The 21,088-nt window shown below is 46.2% G+C and overlaps 1 protein-coding gene across 4 annotated transcripts in view; it reads left to right on the top strand.

Annotated features, from left to right (window-relative positions):
* PRUNE2 (prune homolog 2 with BCH domain) overlaps positions 1-21,088 on the top strand; it is a 270,865-nt gene that overhangs the window by 173,207 nt on the left and 76,570 nt on the right. For all 4 annotated transcript variants that reach the window (XM_042911941.1, XM_042911942.1, XM_042911940.1 and 1 more), the window contains exons 7-9: positions 7,313-7,471; positions 10,651-17,218; positions 17,573-18,338. In XM_042911941.1, coding sequence (XP_042767875.1) covers positions 7,313-7,471; positions 10,651-17,218; positions 17,573-18,338 — 7,493 coding nt within the window. The remainder of the gene's footprint in view (positions 1-7,312; positions 7,472-10,650; positions 17,219-17,572; positions 18,339-21,088) is intronic.

Here is a 21,088-nt window from a genome sequence, read left to right as displayed (position 1 = left end):
CAGTGCTCGTCACAACAAGTGTCCTCCTTAATGCCCATCACGCATTTAGCGCATCCCCCTGCCCACCCAACAGCCCTCCAGCAACCCTCAGTTTCTTCTCTGTATTTAGGAGTCTCTTATGGTTTGTCTCCCTCCCTGTTTTTATATTATTTTTGCTTCCCTTCCTTTATGTTCATCTGTTTTGTATCTTAAATTCCTCAGATGAGTGAAGTTATATGATGTTTGTCTTTTTCTGACTTATTTCGCCTAGCATAATACCCTCTAGTTCCATTGACATTGTTGCAAATGGCAAGATGTCATTCTTTGTGATTGCTAAGTAGTAGTCCTTTGTATTTATACACCACATCTTCTTTATCCACTTATCAGTCAAGGACATTTGAGCTCTTTGCTTCACACTTAACTTTGTGTATCTTCCTCTATCCCCTCACCTTTTAAACTTTTTCACGTGAGTCACTTAAGTGACTTAAAAATGTGTGTGATTATCATTCGAAAGTTCACACGTATTATAAAGGATACAAGGCAAGAATTTTTTTTTTTAATTTTTTAATGTTTATTTATTTTGGAGAGAGAGAGGGAGACACAGAATCCAAAGCAAGTTCCAGGCTCTGAGCTGTCAGCACAGAACCCAACGCAGGGCGCGAAATTCCGACCATGAGATCATGACCTGGACTGAAGTCAGACACTTAACTGACTGAGCCACCCACGTGCCCCAAGGCAAGAAATTTTAATAGGGATAGTCAGTTCTCATACCAAAATGTATAAAATACTTTCTGTGAGTCAGATCAATTTTGTGAATTCTCCAAATGACCTTTTGATAGTTTAAAAACCAGGAACGGAAAGAGACCTAACTTCTCTGCTACATGCTAGGCACTGGGCCAGCTCTTTGATTCTTATTCTTAATTCTTTTTTTTTTTTTTTTTTGAGTTTATTTCTTTGAGAGAGAGAGAGAGAACGTGCACATGTGAACAGGGGAGGGGCAGAGAGAGAGAGAGAGAGAGAGAGAGAGAGAGAATCCCCTGCAGGCTCCACTCTGTAAGAGCAGAGCCTAATTCAGGGCTCGATTTCATGACCATGAGACCATGACCCGAGCCAAAACCGAAAGTGGCTCTTAAATACAGAGAACAAACTGAGGGTGAATGGAAGGGTGGGGGAGAGGGGAAAGTGGGTGATGGGCATTGAGGAGGGCACTTGTTGGGATGAGCACTGGGTGCTGTATGTAAGCCAATTTGACAGTAAATTATATTAAAAAAATAAAGTTCATTAGGGCATGTATAAAAAAAAACAAAAACGGAAGTAGGATGCTTAACCGACTGAGCCATGCAGATGCCCTAGGTTCATGTTCTTAATTCTCACACCAGCTCAATGAAATGGGGGTTTACAAATGAAGAAACTAAAGCTTGGAGAAGTGAATAAAGTAAACGCGCTCACTCACTGCTGATGAATAGTGGAGAGAGGGTCAGCTCATGTCTGGTGAGTCCGGAGCCTTTACTGGTATCTTTGGAGGGAACACTAAAATAACAGAGACACAGTCAGATTTTAATTGGGCAATTGGCTAAATTATGACAGCTTTCACATCAGGGTGTCTTAATATCCATCATATATTAGATTTCAATATGCATGATTTGAATGCATACAGAAATGATAGTCTATTTTGATATGTTACAGAAATTATTTTCTGCTTTTACACTCTTGAGTGTTTTCTTGTGTCATTAAGTATTCTTTGATAGCATGATTTCGAATAGCAGCATACTATTCTTTTGTGCGACTCTTTCGTAATTAATTTAACCATTTCTCTATTGTTGAACATTTAGGTCATTTCAAAGTTTTAGTTAGCAAGGTAATGATCCAGTGAATAGCGTTGTCCACAAACCTTTTGTGTGTATATCTGATTATTCCTTTAGAATATATTTCTGGGGCGCCTGGGTGGTTCAGTCGGTTGAGCGTCCGACTTCAGCTCAGGTCACGATCTTGTGGTTTGTGAGTTCTAGCCCGCGTCAGGCTCTTTGCTGACAGCTCGGAGCCTGGAGCCTGCTTTGGATTCTGTGTCTCCCTCTCTCTCTGCCCCTCCCCCATTTGTGCTCTGTCGCCCTCTGTCTCCCAAAAATAAATAAATGTAAAAAAATAAAAAAATATATTTCCAACAGTATATGAGAATGCCCCTTTGGAACTATTTACCACATTTCCATAAGAAAAGAGAAGATGAAATATTTTATTATCAAAAGATTTCTTTGATTCTCAATGAGTTCAGATATTTATTGGCATTTGTATTTCAATTCTGAATGTCTTATATCCAATTGTTTTTCTATGGTCATGTTTACTTTTTCTCACTGATTTATAATAACTCGATTTTGAGGACATTAGAACTATCTCCTCCCCGTTTAAAAAACGACAGTAAATAATAATTGCATTGAGAAACTTTTGAGTGATGTTTAAGCAGAGAAGTGTCGTTTACATTTTTTTAAATTTTTTAATGTTTATTTATTTTTGAGAGAGACAGAGCATGAGCAGGGGAGGGCAGAGAGAGAGAGACAGACAGACAGAGACAGAATATGAAGCAGGCTCCAGGTTCTGAGCTGCCAACACAGAGACTGATGCGGGGTTTGAACTCACGGACCACAAGATCATGACCGGAGCCAAAATTGGTCGCTTAACTGACTGAGCCACCCACGCACCCCTCTGTTTACATTTTTAAAAGCTCCCTTTTGATGCTGCAGGAAGGACTGATTATAAGTAATTGGGTGCATGGTGGGGCCATTTAATGATACGGAGGAAACTGGGATGGAGGTAGGTTTCATTTTATTTGAGATGCTTATTAGACATTTACCTGGAAATACCATGTGGATCGACAAGGGTGGAGTTCAGGTGGATGAAGCTTGTCGTCACTGGCAGACAGGTGATTTGAAAACCATGCAGCTGGATGAGGTCCCCAAAGAGAACGTAGAGATAAAGAAGAGAAAGAGGTGTGGAAACACCATCTGAGGCATGAACATTTAGAGGTTGAAAAAGACGAGGAGCCAGCAAAGGTGACAGAGGAGTAGCGAGGCGCTGGGAGAAGACCAAGGAGAACGTGAGGGCGGGAGAGTAAAGGAATGAAGTGTTTCAAGAAGGAGGGAGGATCACCCTCGTGGAATTCCTCAGAGAAGTCATATAGAGTCGGAACAGGAAGCCGACTTTCGGATTTTGCACCTTGGAAGCGATTGGTACTTTTGGGAAGAGCGGTTTCAAGGGAACGATGGAGGCAGAAACCCGACAGCGGGATCCAGGGGACAACAGAAGGTAGGAATACAGGAGCAATGTAACAAGAGTGAGTTTTTCTCTCTCAAGGAATATCCACGTTTAAGGACTCAGGTGTTTCCTGAACATGACTTAGATCACCTTTATTTCACATCATGCACTCTAGCTATCAGCATGGAGCATGAACACTGAATTTTTCAGAGCGATGGAAAAAGCTAAATCAGGGTTTTGGGAGGGAATGGAATTTTCCACTGAGTTTGTCTGCGAACTTTCAACCACAAATGTAGTCAATCTCTTGGACACTTTCACCGTCACTCTCTCGGTTGTCATGTTACAGGAGAGCCGTGGCATTTCTGTCTCCCTGTGCTTGGTCATCGGGAACAACAACCTCACCCTAGCTTTTGGCTGGGAAATAATAAAACCTTTTTCTCCCCACATTTCCCGGTCTTCCTACTCATTCCCAAACTGGAAAACACTCGGGCAAAAGGACTCACGCCCTCTAAAAATGTTTAATGATCGAATCTTTGGACCCATGAGTGGCAAAGATGATGACCAGGAGGACTTCTCCTTGTCCCTAACTGATGTACTGGAATAGGCTGGGTTTTTGCCAGTCAGTTTCCAGCCTTAATGATTAGTAAAGTACCTTTGTAAATTCCATGTTGCAGTCTCAGGCTGGGGGTCATACTGCAAATGTGGGAGGTCGTGTGGTGGGGCGCGGGTGGTAAGTTAAGGTAGGAGCTCTTTATTTTCTAAACCTTTGGCAAACCGAGTGAGCTATACCTACGTACATGTATATAATTTTAACTTAAGGTGGAGGAAACATTTTGGAGACATTTGAGCCGATTAACAAATAGTATTTGTATACATGTAACTAAAACAGTAATTTATCAGGTAGAAGGCAGATGGTGGGGGTGGGGAACAAAATGCCAACCTGTATCTACAGTTGGGTTGGGTTGATGATAAAGTGCTATTTATTCAGGGCCAGCCTAGCTTGTCAGCAACATAAGAGCCGTCACAGCACATGACTCCCTGCGTAGCTAGAAGACAATAATAAATTATCTCCTATGCAAACAGCACCGGCATAAAAGCAGAACAGATTCTGCCTCCCAGATTCCCGAGGATTCTCACTCATTCCCTCGTTTGATTCTGTTTTAAACACGATCCACCTGACATCCTAACGCCAGGAAGATCCACTCTGGTTTGGACAGTTCTATGAGGGTAGGTAGGACACAGTCGTTGATGATCTCTGTTCTGGAGATACTGTAACATGCAATGTGCCTAAGGGAGTCTCATAAATCTTTGCTTTATTTTTTTTTTTTTCAATCCTTGATCGTATGGATTTGGGGGCCACCCGGAGGAAAACTGGGAGAGTGTCACCCCACGGAGTTTGATCCTAAGAACCTCTTGAGGTACATAATGAAAATAGAGGATCTGAGACCCAATACTGGACCCAATAAATAAGAACTTGCCACACAGTGGCTCAGAAATACACCCCCCTTCCTGGGGTGACTTTTATGTTGAAAATGGTATGAGGAACCAGGAGCCGATGGTGTGAGTTAGTAAAAGTCCCAGTAAAATGACCACGTTGAAAGGATCCAAAGACAGATTCTCATAGGAAACCGTATCGGTGAACAAATGCCTCCCTTCTTGAAATTGCTTTCCCATTTCCGATGTACGTTTGAATCCCCCAGGATTTTTTGGAAAATGCAGTTTCTGTTTCAGTAAGTCTGGGGGATGGCCCGAGCCCCTGCATTTGAACGTGATGCTGGTGTTGACAATGCTGTTGGACTTGAGTCCAGCAAGATCCCAGAGCCGTCCTTTTCACACAGAAGAATCCAGACAGATTGAAGCTCAGCCAACAGTTTTGAATAGCAAATGTTCCACAAGTATGGCTTTGAATAATGCTGAATGTAATGAATCCTAATCTTGTGCTCAGATACCGGTAAAACCTGCCTTCTTTTGTTCAAATGACCTAGCTGGGAGTCTTGTGACAGGTGTTAGGAAATGTGAAAATCTCTTCGAAATAAATGTTGGACCTTCTTTCAAGGGTTTATAACTGCATATGGGGGATTTTATGTACACAGTGAAAAAAAATATTTTGAAAGGAAAATTGTTGAGCTTTTTGGCCAAAGCCTTCAGTCTGGAGGATGCAGGACGGGGCAGAGACAGAGGAAGAGAGAGAGAATCCCAAGCAGGCTCCCTGCTGTCAGCGCGGAACTCACAAACCGTGAGATCATGACTTGAGTCGAAATCAAGAGTCAGCTGCTTAACTGACCGAGCCACCCAGGCACCCCAATGTCTGCTTTTATAATTCTTGATGGCAGAAAGCTCAGTGCGGAGGTTGTCTTGAGGGATAATGATGATCTGAAATAATTTCATCTATTGAATGTACATTGTGTATAATAGGAGGTGCAACTTTAAAAAATATCTTAAATATTTACCTCTATTGTGAGTGAGTGGACTTTTTTTAAGTTTCTGTTTAAAGACTGTTATCATGACACTTGGACAATAAATAAAAAGCATGGGAACGGACACTATGCTTTTGGATACCCATGTTTCCAAAAGCTATTGTATTTGAACATCATGAATTTCATTACCCAGTCGGTACAATAGATCCTTAGTGTTCGGCAACAATATATCCTGAGAGCTTTGTGAGTTCCCCTGTGCAACGCTCTGTGACCAAAAAGTGAAACGGTCTGGTGAGACGCCTAGAGAGCCGGCTGCCACAGAAGGAGACAACAAACATTCCTTGAGGTGCGGACGCTGGTGACGGGCTGGGCCAGCACATCTGGCAGGTGTCTCATGTGGCCTCTCAGGGGCCTCAGAGACCTTGAGATTCAACTCAGCAGAATTACAGATTACATGCGCTACAGGTATTCTAAGCAGCTGGTAAATAATCTGAGGCACAAATATGAAATCCACTAGTTTCGAGAAGCTACCACATACAAACAGTAATCTGGGCGCGGAAAATACCTGCACCTACGTGCGGTGCCCTGCCTAGCTCTCCCTAAGTGGCTGAGGAGGGGGTGCCTGGCTCTTTCACTTCTGATGCTATGTATTTCTGCATTGCTTTGATACTTTGCCAGCGGCGTGCATAGTGCTGATGACTTTTGTAACAGAACAGAAATCAACAGAGTCCTTTGTATCTCCTGTGCACGTGTATCTCCTGTGCACGTCCTGTGCACGTGGTGGTGATTTTCACTGAGTAGCGCAACAGACTATATATGATGATCGAATATATATGCTGGATAGAGGTTTATGTAGCAAAGGCAGATTTTGTGGGTAAGTCTCTCTAGTCGTTCAAAAACATTTTTCTGAGCAGCTCGTATGTGCCAGGCATTATGCCTAACCGACGGTCTTTACTGCTCTTCTTTAAGAAAGAGAGACGACTCTGCCAACAAAGTGGTTGTCACTGCAGTTCATAAACCTCAAAGAGACGGGCACATTTTTGAAGGTGATGTGAGCCACAGGTCTGGGTGCTCTGTAGCACCATTATTCATTCCTTTTCTACAATTATTCATTCCTTCTTAGCTGCCTCTTAGAGCAAGAAGATGTGACGTCAGAGTCCTTCCATAAATCTCCCAGACTTCTACCCTGGAATAAAAAGCATACCATTAACTCAGCTAGATTCATCCTTAGGGATTCTTCTTGGCGTTGTAATAATCATTGGGAAACAATTACAAATAAAGAACAACAACTTCCTCCTATTTTTCTAGGGATAGGTTGTAATAACAGCAGCCTTTCCTACATGCTAGGAACAATACAAGGAAAAGTAGTTTTTACAAAGTTAACATTCAAAGAAATATTTTAGGGGAAAAAAACCCTGTTGAGATATTTGTTCCTTGTCTGAACTACCTTAATAAGGGCCAAGACTCCTTCCTTTCCCGGGTTAGGAAAACAAACAAGCAAAGGTCATTTTAAGCCCGAGCACGAGAGTTTGCAAGCTTGTGTGTCCATCTTGCTTGTGTCTGGTAATGAATATCTGTCACGAAATATCGCAACGCTGGACAGATTGGTGGCACAACTCCCCAAAGCCAGGCAGTTGGCATTAATATCAAATTGCCTGTTGTTGTTTCAGAACTGTACGTTTCACAGCAATATCAGCAGCGACTTGAAAGCATTTGCAGACAAGTTCGGTTTTGACGTCCTCATCCTCCTGGCCAGCTACCTGTCGGAGGAAGAGCAGCCGAGACGACAGATTGCCGTGTACTCCCAGAACCTCGAGTTGTGCAGTCAGGTAAGGACCTCCTTCACTCGGGCCCATTTCACTGCTTCCTAACCTGGTGGCTGTCACAACACGCGGTGGAACGTGGGAACGCACTGGTGGCCCAGAGAAATGGACCCAAGAGATAAGGCCCAGGAGTGGGAGTTTTAAGAAATGTTGGGGGTAGGGGCGCCTGAGTGGCTCAGTTGGTTGAGCGCCAGACGTCGGCTTAGGTTGTGATCTCACGGTTCGTGAGTTTGAGCCCCATATTGAGCCATGTGCTGTCACCATAGAGCCCGCTTCGGATTCTCTGACCCCTCTCTCTCGCCCCCTTCCCTGCTCACCCTGTCTCTCTCAAAAATAAATAAACATTGAAAAATAAAAAAAAAATCAAACAAAATACTATCAAAGAACAAGAAAGAAATGTTGGGGGTATTTTGCACATTGGGCCATTGACTGATAAAATGTTTCATTTGCAATGCTTTCCTTCAGAGTTTTAGTTTTTAGTTTTATTGCTATATTACCAAAAAAAAAAAAAACCGCCTAATTAAAATCGGCAGTGAGATAAATATCGGCCCTTTTTAAAAAATTGCGGTGTAATGGAAACACAACATTGTATTAGTGTCTGGGGTACGACATAATGATTCGATATTTGTGTATATTCTGAAGTGACCACCACAGGAAGTCTAGTTAACATGCATTGCCATACACAGTTACAAAAAAAAGTTTTTGTGTGAGGAGGACTTTTAAAATCTCCTCTTTTAGCAACTTTCAAGTACACAGCACACTATTTTTAACGATGGTGGCCATGCTGTACATTACATCCCCAGGACTTACTTGTTTTGTAACCGGAAGCTTATACCTTTTGACCCCCTTCACCCCCACCCAGGGCGTGTTATTTTATTTTGTTTTTGTTTTATTGCATGGTATTGTATCGTATTGTATTTTAATTCTATTCTATTCTATCTATTTTATTTTTATTTTTTGCCTTAAGTTTAGTTGACAGGTGTGGAACCTAGTGGTTCCACAACTCCATGCCTTATGCTGTGCTCACAAGTATAACTCTGGCACACTAATCCCATTGACTATATTCCCCGTGCTGCACCTTTGATCCCTCGTGACCACAAAAGGCCTTTTAAAAGATCCCTGTATCTGTTTGTCTTCTAGACTAAATCCGAAAAGAGAAAGAGCGTATCTTTTTTCACCCAAAGAAGGGCAAGTCCTCCTGTGGATGATGTTTGCTTAGGACTCCTATTCGGTCATACGTAAAAAGGTTTAGTCCCTGTCTAAATACCTATTTGGTGCCCAGTGTTTAGTAGCTGGTGACGTAATGCTTTAATCAAAGTTGGCTTGTCTCCGACTACTGCAATTCTGACTGGTTAATTAGCCAGCTCCTCTCGGTTGACAACTGAATTTTTTAACCCAACGTTTTGGAAATGATAGAAGAGGTAGACAAAATTAATCAAAATAGGGCACTGGAATGCCAAACTGGGTGTATTTAAGAACTAATATGAGAACCTACATGATTCATTATAAGACGGACGACACAAATGTCGAACAGTTTTCTCGCTAATCTTTCCTCATTAACGGATTAGACACCGTTAATCTATCTATTAACGGATAGACATAAACAGGTCTATCCGCAGGTGGCTACAGCCAAAGTCTTGACTCCTTTCGTGTTCTACATCGTCACTCTCTGTCCCCCGAGAGATCCATCTTGGCTGTAGTGCATGTGACCGTAGGTACTCACGGACTCTCTGTGCATTCTCCAGTCCAAAGATGCAAGAGCCCCTGCTCCTGCTACAGATGTTTTCTACCCTCCCTTCTGACCTGACCCTCACACATCTGTGCGTTGCCTCACCAGCCTGTGGCTTTGTCAGTGCTTTTTGTCTGCACTGGGTTCCAAAGCTCTATTTATCTTTGGTCACTGGTTTCCTAGGGGCAGACTTCTATCTCCTAAGCCTCCACCATGGTGGTTTTCAAATCACTTTTAGCAGCAAATCGGTTTAAAAATTGGTTAATCTAAAACAGACAAAAGTGGGAGAGCAGGTAAAGGGATCAGACCCCCTTGAGCCAGCTCTGCCCTGCCTCCCTCTCTTCTTCCCCATGGGCTTCCCCAGCCATCACGTGAGAGACGGTTCCACTGAGCAGAACAAGGTCAAGACTACTCTAGACAATCCCTCTGTGTCCACGTGATCACTGTTGATGAAAAGTCAGCCTCTGCAGAGTTCAAAACGTAGCTCCTTTAGTTGTTAACTACAAGTTATTTAACCTTGCTGGGTCTCTGTTTGATCATTGGCAAAACGGGGACAAAGGATCCCTACCTTGTAACAGAATTATTTTGAGGATTAGAGAAGATAATGCACATAAAACCTTTAAACTGTGCCTGGCATATGGAAACACTCAACAAGTGTTCATTATTATTATCATCATCACCTATGTGATGATGATAATAACAAATATATTATTACTATTGTTGTTGTTCCCGCCACTGACCCCGTGGGGCCATTTCAAAAGCCCGATGTGCCAGATTTCCCTGACATTTCCTAAACAAATCATAGAGCTGCAGCCCGGTTCTGGCCTCACACCAGCTGTCACACGTTCTCTTGGCCTCCCAGGTGAGCTTTGTCTGTTCCAGGCTCCCCGTCGATGCTCCCTGGGGCGGGAAGAGACCGTTGGGGCCCCCGAAGTGCTGTTAGGAAGTTCCACCTCTGGTAGCTTTCTCTTCCCTATGTTCTCCTTCCCCTTACGAGGCTTCCCGAGGCAAAAGCAGCTCCCCGGTGCCTGGTCCTAAACAAAAGCCCTTTGTCCACCTGATTGCCCCTTATTCTCACACGTGTTCCCCTAGTTCTCAGCAACCAGCATTGTCTCTGCTTTCTGCAAACTTAACTTGCACTCCCGTTGGAGGACGGTATCGTATTACGACAAGGAAAGGATTTACGTGGTGCAAATCTCTTAACCTGTAACTTTCAGAAGCAAGCAAAATTGAGCAGTGGGATTTTGAGTTCAAAGAAGAGCCAGTTGGATGGGATTGTAGAAAGAGCCGGTGGTATAGTAAGTGGGACTTTCCGTGTCTTACGTTACGCAGTTTTCAGTTGTTTGAGGTCTTCTTTGTAGACGGATGAACCCAGATCAATTTTCTATTAGGAAAAGTTAAGGAAGATGCAAGGAGTGCCTGAGTGCTCACACAAACCCCTGTGCCTCCCTGACAGATCTGCTGCGAACTGGAAGAAAGCCAGAACCCTTGCCTGGAGCTGGAGCCCTTTGAATGTGGCTGTGATGAGATCCTGGTGTACCAGCAGGAGAACCCGTTGGTGACCTGTGATCACGTGCTCCTTCTCGTCAAGGAAGTCATCAACAGGAGGTGTCCAGAGATGGTCTCCAACAGCCGGACGTCCTCAACGGAAGCCGTGGCAGGCAGCGCCCCACTGTCCCAGGGATCTTCCGGGATTATGGAGCTGTATGGTTCTGACGTAGAGCCACAGCCCAGCTCCGTGAATTTCATAGAAAACCCTCCAGATCTCAACGATTCTAACCAGGCTCAGGTGGATGTAAACATCGACCTCGTCAGCCCAGATAGCGGGTTGGCCACCATTAGGAGCAGCCGTTCATCCAAGGAGAGCTCGGTTTTCCTCAGTGATGACAGTCCAGTGGGAGAAGGTGCCGGGCCTCACCACAGCCTCCTCCCAGGGTTTGACTCCTATAGTCCCATCCCCGAAGGAGCAGTCCCAGAGGAGCATGCCCGGTCTGGAGAACACAGGGAATCCTTTGACCTCTTCAACTTTGACTCAGCAACCATGGCTTCTGGGCAGTCCCAACCATCTTCTCATTCTGCAGACTACTCTCCTGCAGATGACTTCTTCCCCAATAGCGATTCATCAGAGGGACAACCCCCGACGGGGCCTAAAGAAATCAATGGCATAGGGATGGACATGTCCAAATATTCATCCAGTTCACTTTTGTCAGAGGCTGGCAAAGACGACCTTGTGGAATTTGATGAGGAATTTGTTCAGAGACCAGAAAGTCCCAAGGATAACTCTGAAAGAAATGCGAGCCTGACAGGTTTTGTGGGAGATAAATCTCCTTCACCAGAAAGGCTGAAAAATATTGGAAAGCGGGTCCCACCAACACCTATGAATAGCTTTGTAGAAAGTTCACCATCCACGGAAGAACCAGCTCTACTCTACCCAGAAAATGTGACCCCAAAAGCAGTAGACACGGGTCACATAGGGCCGCCTCAGACCCGCGCACGGTGCAGCAGCTGGTGGGGTGGCTTGGAAATTGACTCTAAAAATATTGCAGACACATGGAGTTCTAGTGAACAGGAGTCTGTCTTCCAGAGCCCCGAGTCATGGAAAGACCATAAGCCAAGCCCAGTGGACAGGAGAGCCTCAGATTCTATATTTCCACCAAAGAGTCTCGAATTCCCAAAGTCAAGTCCCTGGGAGTCTGAATTTGGTCAGCCTGGGCTGGGCAGCCATAATATTCAGGACCAAAATGAGGAGCACTTACAGTTTCAGAACGTGCCCACAGAGAAATCGAATCTGCCCAGCGCTTCTCCTCAGGGGGCACACCACCTGATCGAAGACTTTGCTGCCTTGTGGCGTTCTGATCGCTCTCCCACGGCGATGCCGGAGCCGTGGGGAAATCCCACGGAAGGTGGGGAACCAGCCGCTGCGGTGTCATTCCCAGCCTGGAGTGCGTTTGGTAAAGAAGATGGCACCAAAGCTTTGACAAATACCTGGAATCTGCACCCAACGAGCGGCGAGACGCCTTCTGTGAGGGACCCGAGGGAATGGGCCATGGCAAAAAGTGGGTTTTCTTTTCCTTCGGAAGACAATTCACCCAGTGAGGCAAATAACGAAGCACCCCCAGAAATCTGGGGTAAGAAGAACCACGACTCCAGGGATAATATCCTTATATCTGGAAACCCCAGATCCGATCTGGACCACGCGTGGAATACTTCCAGACCGACAAAGGAAGATCAGAATGGCTTACTGGATCCAAAAATTAGGGGGGAGGTGTATGAAAAGGTAGACTCCTGGAACCTTTTTGAGGAGGGTATCAAAAAAGGAGGGTCAGACGTCCTGGCACCTTGGGAAGATTCCTTCTTATACAAATGTCCCGATTACAGTGCATCCAACGTAGGGGAAGATTCGGTGCCCTCCCCCTTAGATACCAACTACTCCACATCTGACTCCTATACTTCACCAACATTTGCTGGAGACGAAAAAGAAACAGAAAACAAGCCATTTGCCAAAGAGGGACGTTTTGAGTCACAAGATGCTAACTCTGCCACAGGGGAGACTGAAATGCCTCCCGAGTCGCCGCAGCAGCCACCTAGAAACCGAATTAGTTCAGGTCCCGGGAACCTAGAAATGTGGGGCTCACCGGATGCAGATACCAGTTCGGAAACAAATGTCACTTACAACTCCGAGAAGGATTTACTCAGGACGGAGCCCACAGATGATAAGAACATCTCCATGGAGGATGACATCGGGGAAAGCAGCCTGTCCAGTTACGACGACCCCAGCATGATGCAGCTGTACAATGAAACAAACCGACAGCTCACGCTTCTGCACAGCAGCACAAACTCCCGCCAGGCGGCCCCTGACAGCCTCGACTTGTGGAACAGAGTGATTCTGGAGGACACGCAGTCCACTGCGACCATCTCCGATATGGATAATGATTTGGACTGGGACGACTGTAGCGCGGGGGTGGCAATCTCCAGCGAAGGTCAAGCACAAGGATACATGACTGAAAGCGCTGAACCGGAGACCCGATTCTCGGTGAGACAGCTGGAGCCATGGGGTGTGGAGTATCAGGAAGCAAATCAGGCGGATTGGGAACTCCCCGCATCTTCTGAGCACAGCAAGGACACTCCTGCCAATGGATATCACACACTGAATGAAAAAAGTGGACAGCTGATCGCAAACAGTATTTGGGACTCCGTCATGAGAGATAATGACATGTCTTCGTTAATGTTACCAGGCCCCTCATATGTCACAGATTCTGAACAACACAAAGCTCCTTCTGGAACTCCCGACTCATCAGAAAAAATTAAGGACAGTTGTATCCCAGACATGCTAGAAGCCTCTGGAGCCAGTGAGTCAGGTGCCCTTGATCCTGATAAGCAGGACACGTGCAGAGGAACCCTGCCACATGATGCGACATCCTTGGCAACCAACTTTGAGAATCCAGGGCATTTTGGACCCTCAGATCCATGGAGAGGTCCTAGCTGTGGACAAAGCGAAGGTGAGGAGGAAGCCCGTGGAGCCACTGTTAGGGAGCACCTCCGTGAGGAGGAGATGACAGACAGAGCTTCGGAGCAGTCTGGAAAAGGGCAAAGTGACCGGGAAGGCTCTTCCCCGGTTGCATCCGAACATCAAGAAATCTGCGATGAATCCGGCAAAATCAAATCTCTCTCAGTCCCTTCCAGCCCTCAGACTGAGGAACCCCGGGAGATTTTAGAGCACGAGAGGGGGTCTTACAATCCAGGTTCCTGTGATGTGCACGCAGAAGTGTCCACAAATGACCTGCGGGCAGAAGAGACCTGTGACAAGCACCTCCCGTATCACAGAAATTCAGATGACGCCACTGACACTTCCAGTGGGCTTGGGCTGAATTTAACAAAAACTGTATCTTTACCCGAAATGAGTCTTGAGAGCACTGAAGTGTGTAACGTTCTGGAACCAGAGAGAGTGAACCCAGAGCCACGCCATGAATGTCCCCAAAGCCTTGACATTTGGGATGGCTCTGTAGACAGTGATGTGCAGGTCAGTGTCCCAAATTCCGAGATTACTAAGAGTCTTGAAGTTGAGAGTACTGAAAACAGCCTCCCAGGAGCTTCTTCATCAGGAAATTATCGCAGAGATAGTATTTCTAGTGAGTATACACATTCGAGTGCATCAAGTCCTGGCCTAAATGATTCCTCAGCTCCACTGCCTTCCTGGGAACACGGACCCAATATGGGGCATCAGGAGCGGAATCAAGATGATTGGAGCAAACAGAGTCACCAAGAATCTGAACTAATTACTACCGATGGCCAAGTAGAAGTAATTACTGAAATGGAGGACCCGGACAAAAACAGAATGGACAGGTTTGAAAAGAGCTTAGATCTCAAGGTTCCTAAATTTTTAGAGATTTGGAATGACTCAGTAGATGGTGATTCCTTTTCCTCTGTATCCAGCCCTGAAACAGGCAAATGTTCTGAGTATTCCGAGGCATATCAGGAAAGGTATGTAGTGGCTAGCCAGCAGGAGAAAAATGACCATGACCTTCCTAAAACCGTGCAGCCAGAGGATGCCAAGTTCATTTCAACAAGTTCAGGTTCTGATGACGACAGCATAGGTGATGAAGAGTCAGTGGAGAAAGAGGTCCATTTGGGCACTTGCCAAGTTGCTCAGAGCGACCCCAGAGCTTGGGATTCAGTGAATGAACCTAGTAAGTTCTTGGCCACCACTGATCCCAAGTCTGAGGAGTGTCCTGCGTACGTAAGCAATTCAGAAGCAAGAGAGAACAAGCCAGACCCATTCTGTGACAACCAACAAAGCAGCCCCGATCACTGGAATTTCTCACTGCTAAAGGAGACCAAACTACAGGTTACAGCAGTGGATACAGAGATGAGATCTTCTCCAGAAACGGGGAAGACAGGAGAGACCATCTGGCAGCTATCTCCCAAAAGCGAATCAAAGAATGAGAATTATTCCAAACTGGAAACACTTGGCTTCTCAGCTGAGCGCTCCGAGCGGTGGAATGCCTCTCTACAAGAAGGACGACCGATGGAGAGCACATTTGAAAGGGAATTGCCCAACCCAAGTAGTGTGTTAGAGATGAATTCTTCAGGATACCACAAAGTGAGTCCCTGGGGAGTACCCACCCAGGGTGATATTGAACCCATGGAAACGCATTGCACTCAGCCCTTCGGTGATGAACACCGGTCACCCTTTCTGGAGAGCAATGAGGAGAACTCCCATGAGCAACTCTGGAACATTCAGCCGAGACAGCCAGACCCAGAAGCGGATCAGCTTGGCCAGCTTGTGATATTGGACCAAATCAAAGAAAAGGATGCTAGAGAGCAAACCTTCTTGTCTTCTGCTGGTGAACAGCTGACTTCCGAAACACCTACCCAAGAGCAGCAGTGTCAGAATACAGCGCTGTCCGTCTGGGATCAGCCAGACGCAACGTTTACTCACACAGATGAAAATGAATGTGTCATATCTAATGTTTTGACTGTGGAGTGTCAGGAAACAAATTGGTGGGAAGAAGAAAAATCGTACCCCAGTGAAATAACAAATTCCAGCATTGCCTCAGAAGATTTCCCGGCTGTCAGTTCTTCCACCCAGTTGATAAAGAAGTCGGGCTCTGAATGGGATGTCTGTCCTCCTAGGGAGAGCCCCGAAGGCACATTTGTTCCAGATATTTTACATGGCAACTTCCAGGAGGGTGGGCAACTGGCCTCAGCTTCGCCTGACTTGTGGATAGATGCTAAGCAGCCCTTCAGTTTGAAAGCAGATGGTGAGAATCCAGATATACTGACCCACTGTGACCGTGACAGCAATTCTCAGGCTTCCAACAGCCCTGATATATGCCATGATCATGAAGCAAAGCGAGAGACTGAACAGCTCGTCAGGGCTGGAGTAGGACCGGAAGGGGAAGCCAGTGAGTTATATCTCACCGAGCCAAAGATGGATGAAGAACCCAATCGGGAGCCTGGGCAGGAATTTGTCCCGTACGATTCAGAACTATATTCTGAAAATGTAATCCCACTGCCTCCGATCAGTGATCAAGTGAACATAAGTGGCTCATCTCAGCCTGCCTCTCACAGAGGTTCTCCTGAACCTTCTGAAATAAATGGTGAAGGCAATACAGGTTTAAAAGCAGCAGACAAAGTTGCTGCCCCAGGTGTAGCACCGGCTTTGGAACTCGTCGACAGAACAATCCCAATGACGGAAAACGTGGGGACCGGTATTTCTGTAACTCTCCAGGAGCCTACGATGGACAGCAACAGCTTGTTGGTGTCAGAGGGCCTCTCTCCTGAGAGTCAGACAGATGCAGGAGCCTTGTTGGACGAGGAGCAACTTTTTGCTACTGAGAATTCTGCCACGGTTCCTGACGCCCCGTTAGCTTCAGACACTTGCCTGGACATAAGCGAAGCTGCCTTTGACCACAGCTTCAGCGATGCCTCAGGTCTTAACACATCCACGGGCACAATAGATGACATGAGTAAATTGACATTATCTGAGGGCAATCCAGAAACGCCAGTTGACGGGGATGCAGGGAAGCAAGAGGTCTGTTCGTCTGAAGCCTCGTGGGGTGATTTCGAATATGATGTCATGGGCCAAAATATCGATGAAGATTTAATGAAAGAGCCTGAGTATTTTCTCTATGGCGGTGACCCTCCCTTGGAAGAAGACACCCTGAAGCATTCGCTGGCACCTTACACACCCCCCTTTGATTTGTCCTATCTCACAGAACCTACCCTTGGTGTCAAAACAACAGAGGAAGCCGAGTCTCCAGAGGATGAGTCTCTAGGGGCCGAAGCAGCCGAGATGCTGCTTTCCGCCCTTCCTGATCAAAAAAGCAAAGAAAACCACACCGAGACCCCCAACAGACAGCCTGGACAACTGGTTGTCCTGCATATTCATGAAGACCCCGAGTCCGTTTCTTTGCCAGCAGGAGCCCACCCCAACCTTGAGTTGTCTCCGTCCAACATCGACTGGGAAGTAGAGACAGATAATTCGGATTCACCAGCAGGTGGAGACGTAGGACCACCAAATGGTAAGAAACAACCCATTCCTCCACCCCCAGAAACTGCTGTTTTCACGCAATTAACATATTTGTCAACTGAGCTTTTCCTACCAACGCGGGGAAGAGAGGAACTAACTTCATTTGCAATGCATGCCTCCCCTAGTCCTGTGTCACAGCAGTCATAATGTCTGCTGCTCCTGTAATACCTTTCTCAGAGCCTATGAGAAAATGAAACAGCTCTCCAAAAAAACAAAACAAAAAAAAACCCTAAAAAAGTTCTTAAATCTCTCTCTCCTTAGATGGGGCATTTGCAAAGATCACACATCTCATGATGTGTTCATGAAGGCTTGTTCTCCTCTTCTCTCCTTCACCTTCCACTTCTAGGTGCCAGCAAGGGAATATCAGAACTGGAAGAAGAAAAAAGAATTCCGACCCAAGGGCCTGAGCAGGTAACAGCGGAATCCAGGGAAGAAAGGTACACAGAGAGGAATGAAGATAATCACGCGGCACACATGGGTTACATACTCGTCAACCATGAAGAAAATTCACCCGCAAAGCCAGAGGCCTGCGAGGCAAGAGAAAACACATCTGAATTAGATGAGTTTCACTTAGGTTCTGAAGAAGAAGAGATGCCAGGAACTCAGCTGGCCGGCTTCCCGGATTCATGTCAGCTTGCCTCTTTAAATGAAAGACGAGATCATTCTGCAGAGAGACTGTCTCCCCAAGGTGAGAAGAGATCGGCTCTTGAAAGCCCTGGGCAAGACCAGAATTGGATGGTCTTGGGCCATAGCGAGGTTGGTGACCAGTCGTTGGAAGCTAGGAACTCAGGGCCTGGATGGGCTGGCCAAGCTGTGGAGTCAACCTCTGATTGTGGCGTGGGCGAGGGTCCCCAGATGCAAGTTCTAGGAGGCATGAAGCCTCTGGAATCCTTAGCCCTAGAGGAGGCCTCTGGTCTGGGCAGCCAATCGCGGAAGAGCAAGAGCCGGGACGGGGCTGACCCGGATGCAGTTATGCTGCAGGCTGTCGCCCAAGACAATGAATGGGAAATGCTTTCACCACAGCCTTCTCAGAAAAACATGATCCTTGAAACGGAAATGGAGGAGGAGACAGAGTTTCTTGAGCCTGGAACGAGGAAGCTGAGACCGAATGGGTAAGCAGAAAGCTAGATTTATTTATTTTTTCCTGAAAAACATCGTATTCGAAAACTGGGGAAATGGTGAAGGCCTGTGGAATACGAAGAATACGTGGATGATAGGAGCTTTGCTTCTATGTATTGCAAACCCTCAGGAGAAGCAGCTGCTACGTGGCCACAAAGACAATGATACTTTGTGTGTGTGTTTAGCCAAAAAAGCCCCTTCAGTGTCCACCCAGAGTCTGTAACTTACCCTTCCAATCCTTCTTCTTACACCACCTACTCAATACCTTACTCTTACCTTACCTTACCTTATCTTACCTACTCTTACCTTACTCTTAAACGGGCATCTGGAACCAGAAAGGGGAGGGCAGTTTGCTCACAGTATCTCAGTTAATATTTCCAACACCCCTGAGGCGTTGGGTATTATTCCCTTTATTTTGCACACGCTGGTGAGGGCGCCTCGAAGAATCAGAGTGAACCCTCTGGGCTTCAAAGGTTTTTCACGTCCAAAGCCAATAGTTTTCCAGCAGACACACTGCCTGTCTTACATAAAAGGCACTTCTGATTTTCTGCGATACCTACCTGACTCCTTGGGGCTAAGGAGACGCCTCAGCAGGCTCAAAAATCTCAGTGGGAAACCCTCACTCCCCAATTGGCTGGAAGATTGGCAAACAAGTGATTCATTTGTTCGTTCGTTCGTTCGTTCGTTCATTCATCATATGGTGTCTGAGCCTCTGCTTCGTGCGAGTTTCTGGGCAGCTGGTGGATATATAGCCGGGAACAGGATGTGATCTCTGTCCTCAAGCTCCAAGGCCCTGTTGATACCAATGAGGGTCGTTCATTTCTTTTCATTTGTCCCGATAAAGCCCTCTTGCTCCCAGGGACAAAAGGGAAAATGTGACCAGTAAAGGGGAAGGTCATCTTTCCTCTTTAAAAATACAGTGGAGGGGCGCCTGGGTGGCTCAGTCGGTTGAGGGTCCGACTTCGGCTCAGGTCATGATCTCGCGATTCGTGAGTTCGAGCCCCGCTTCGGGCTCTGGGCTGACAGCTCAGAGCCTGGAGCCTGTTTCAGATTCTGTGTCCCCCTGTCTCTCTGCCCCACCCCTGCTTGTGCTCTCTCTCTCTGTCTTTCAAAAATGAATATACATTAAAAAAAAAATAAAATACAGTGGAAAAGAAGGTATCTTTTTCCTACTCATTTAGGGAGTATAAAGAACTATGCATACCACGTACTCACTGTGAGTCGAAGAATCCAGATTCCAGCCTGGCTCTGCCATGACTGGTTATGTATTTTAGGATTAACCCTACGCTCAGATTTTGTCATGCATAAAATTGGTGGGTTGGGCTGGAGGATCTCAAGGCTTTCTTCAAGTTTCCATTTGTGTGAACTTACTTTGTGTGTAAACAGACTGTGTCCGGGAGAGCTGTGGTGTTCACAAACGACATTTCCCCATGAAAGGAATACAAAAAGCAAGAAGGAACAGCAGGGGTAGAGAGTAAGGGTTGGGAAAGTGCCACAAAGAGTTAAAAGCTGGTCTTCAAGTGCAGCTTCGGAAACCCGGACCTCTTCAGTTGGCCTCATCTTTCTTTCTCCCTGTCAAGCTATTTCCTTCCCGAGAGACCCCAGATCCGTTATCTGAAAGAGAGTAGCAGATGCATCCCAGCAGCCCTGCTGGCATTGTTCTAGATTGAGCTAAGAACTCAGGCAGCCTGGGCTTGGCTGAGCTGTGGTTGGCATCTCGTCTGCATTTTGCACGTGTCCCCGCAACCCCGCAGATGACCCTGTTCGGTGTTACCATACCCCTCCTTTCTTTCAATACAGTTTCTTGGCTCATAGTTTTCTGCTCAGCCCCTGCAGTAATGAACATTTTCTGACGACCGGGGGAGGGGGGCAGAATCTCCTGCTGGCATTTGTATTACCTTTTGCGTAATTAACTCTCAATGTATTTAAAAGCTTCCCCTCTGTGCTAGGTTTTGAGAGGGTGCAGAGTTGTCTAAAACACTGATTCTCTAAGTAGGGTCCTAAAATCGGCAGCCTCCGGGTGCCTGCCTGACTCAGTCAGTAGAGCATTCGACTCTTGATCTTGGGGTCATGAGTTCAAGTCCCACGTTGGGGGTAGCGACTACTGAAGTCAAAAAATAAACCCAGCAGCCTCAGAATCACCTGGCGCTCGTTAGGAATACGAATTACTGAGCCCACTCGAGGCTCTTCCTGAACCAAGAAGTTGAGGTGGGGTCCAGCCATCAGTGCCTTAACACAGGTGATTCTGCCGCACGCTTAAGTTGGAGAACCCCTGGGCTAAAACTTACTCCCAATGGGAGGTGACAGTTTACTAAGGGAATCAAACACAGGTGAAGAGGTGGCTAATAGTGTAACATGTAAATCAAGATAGTTAATGACCAACACATGTATAAATATGTATCACGAGCACTTGTCAGGGAGCACCGAGCCCTGTATATTACCTGTCTATTACCATGGCAGGAATCACACAAGGAAGGAAACTGATGTTCGGAAAGTTGAATCACTTGCTGTGGTTTCCAATTAGAAAGTGAAGAAGCTGGGATTTGAATTTAAATCTTTCTGTGTCCAGGGTGTGTGCCAATGCTAGTAAACTAAGAGGGGGGAGGCATCGGGGCACCTGGGTGGCTCTGTCGGTTAGGCATCTGACTTCGGCTCAGGTCATGATCTCACAGTTTGTGGGTTCGAGCCCCACGCTGGGCTCTGTGCTGACATTTCAGAACCTGGAGCCTGCTTCAGATTCTGG

This window comes from Panthera leo, chromosome D4, assembly GCF_018350215.1.
Source record: "Panthera leo isolate Ple1 chromosome D4, P.leo_Ple1_pat1.1, whole genome shotgun sequence".
NCBI classification, from domain to species: Eukaryota; Metazoa; Chordata; class Mammalia; order Carnivora; family Felidae; genus Panthera; species Panthera leo.
Note: the sequence above shows the minus strand (reverse complement) of the source record. Positions and strands in the feature narration are given on the sequence as shown.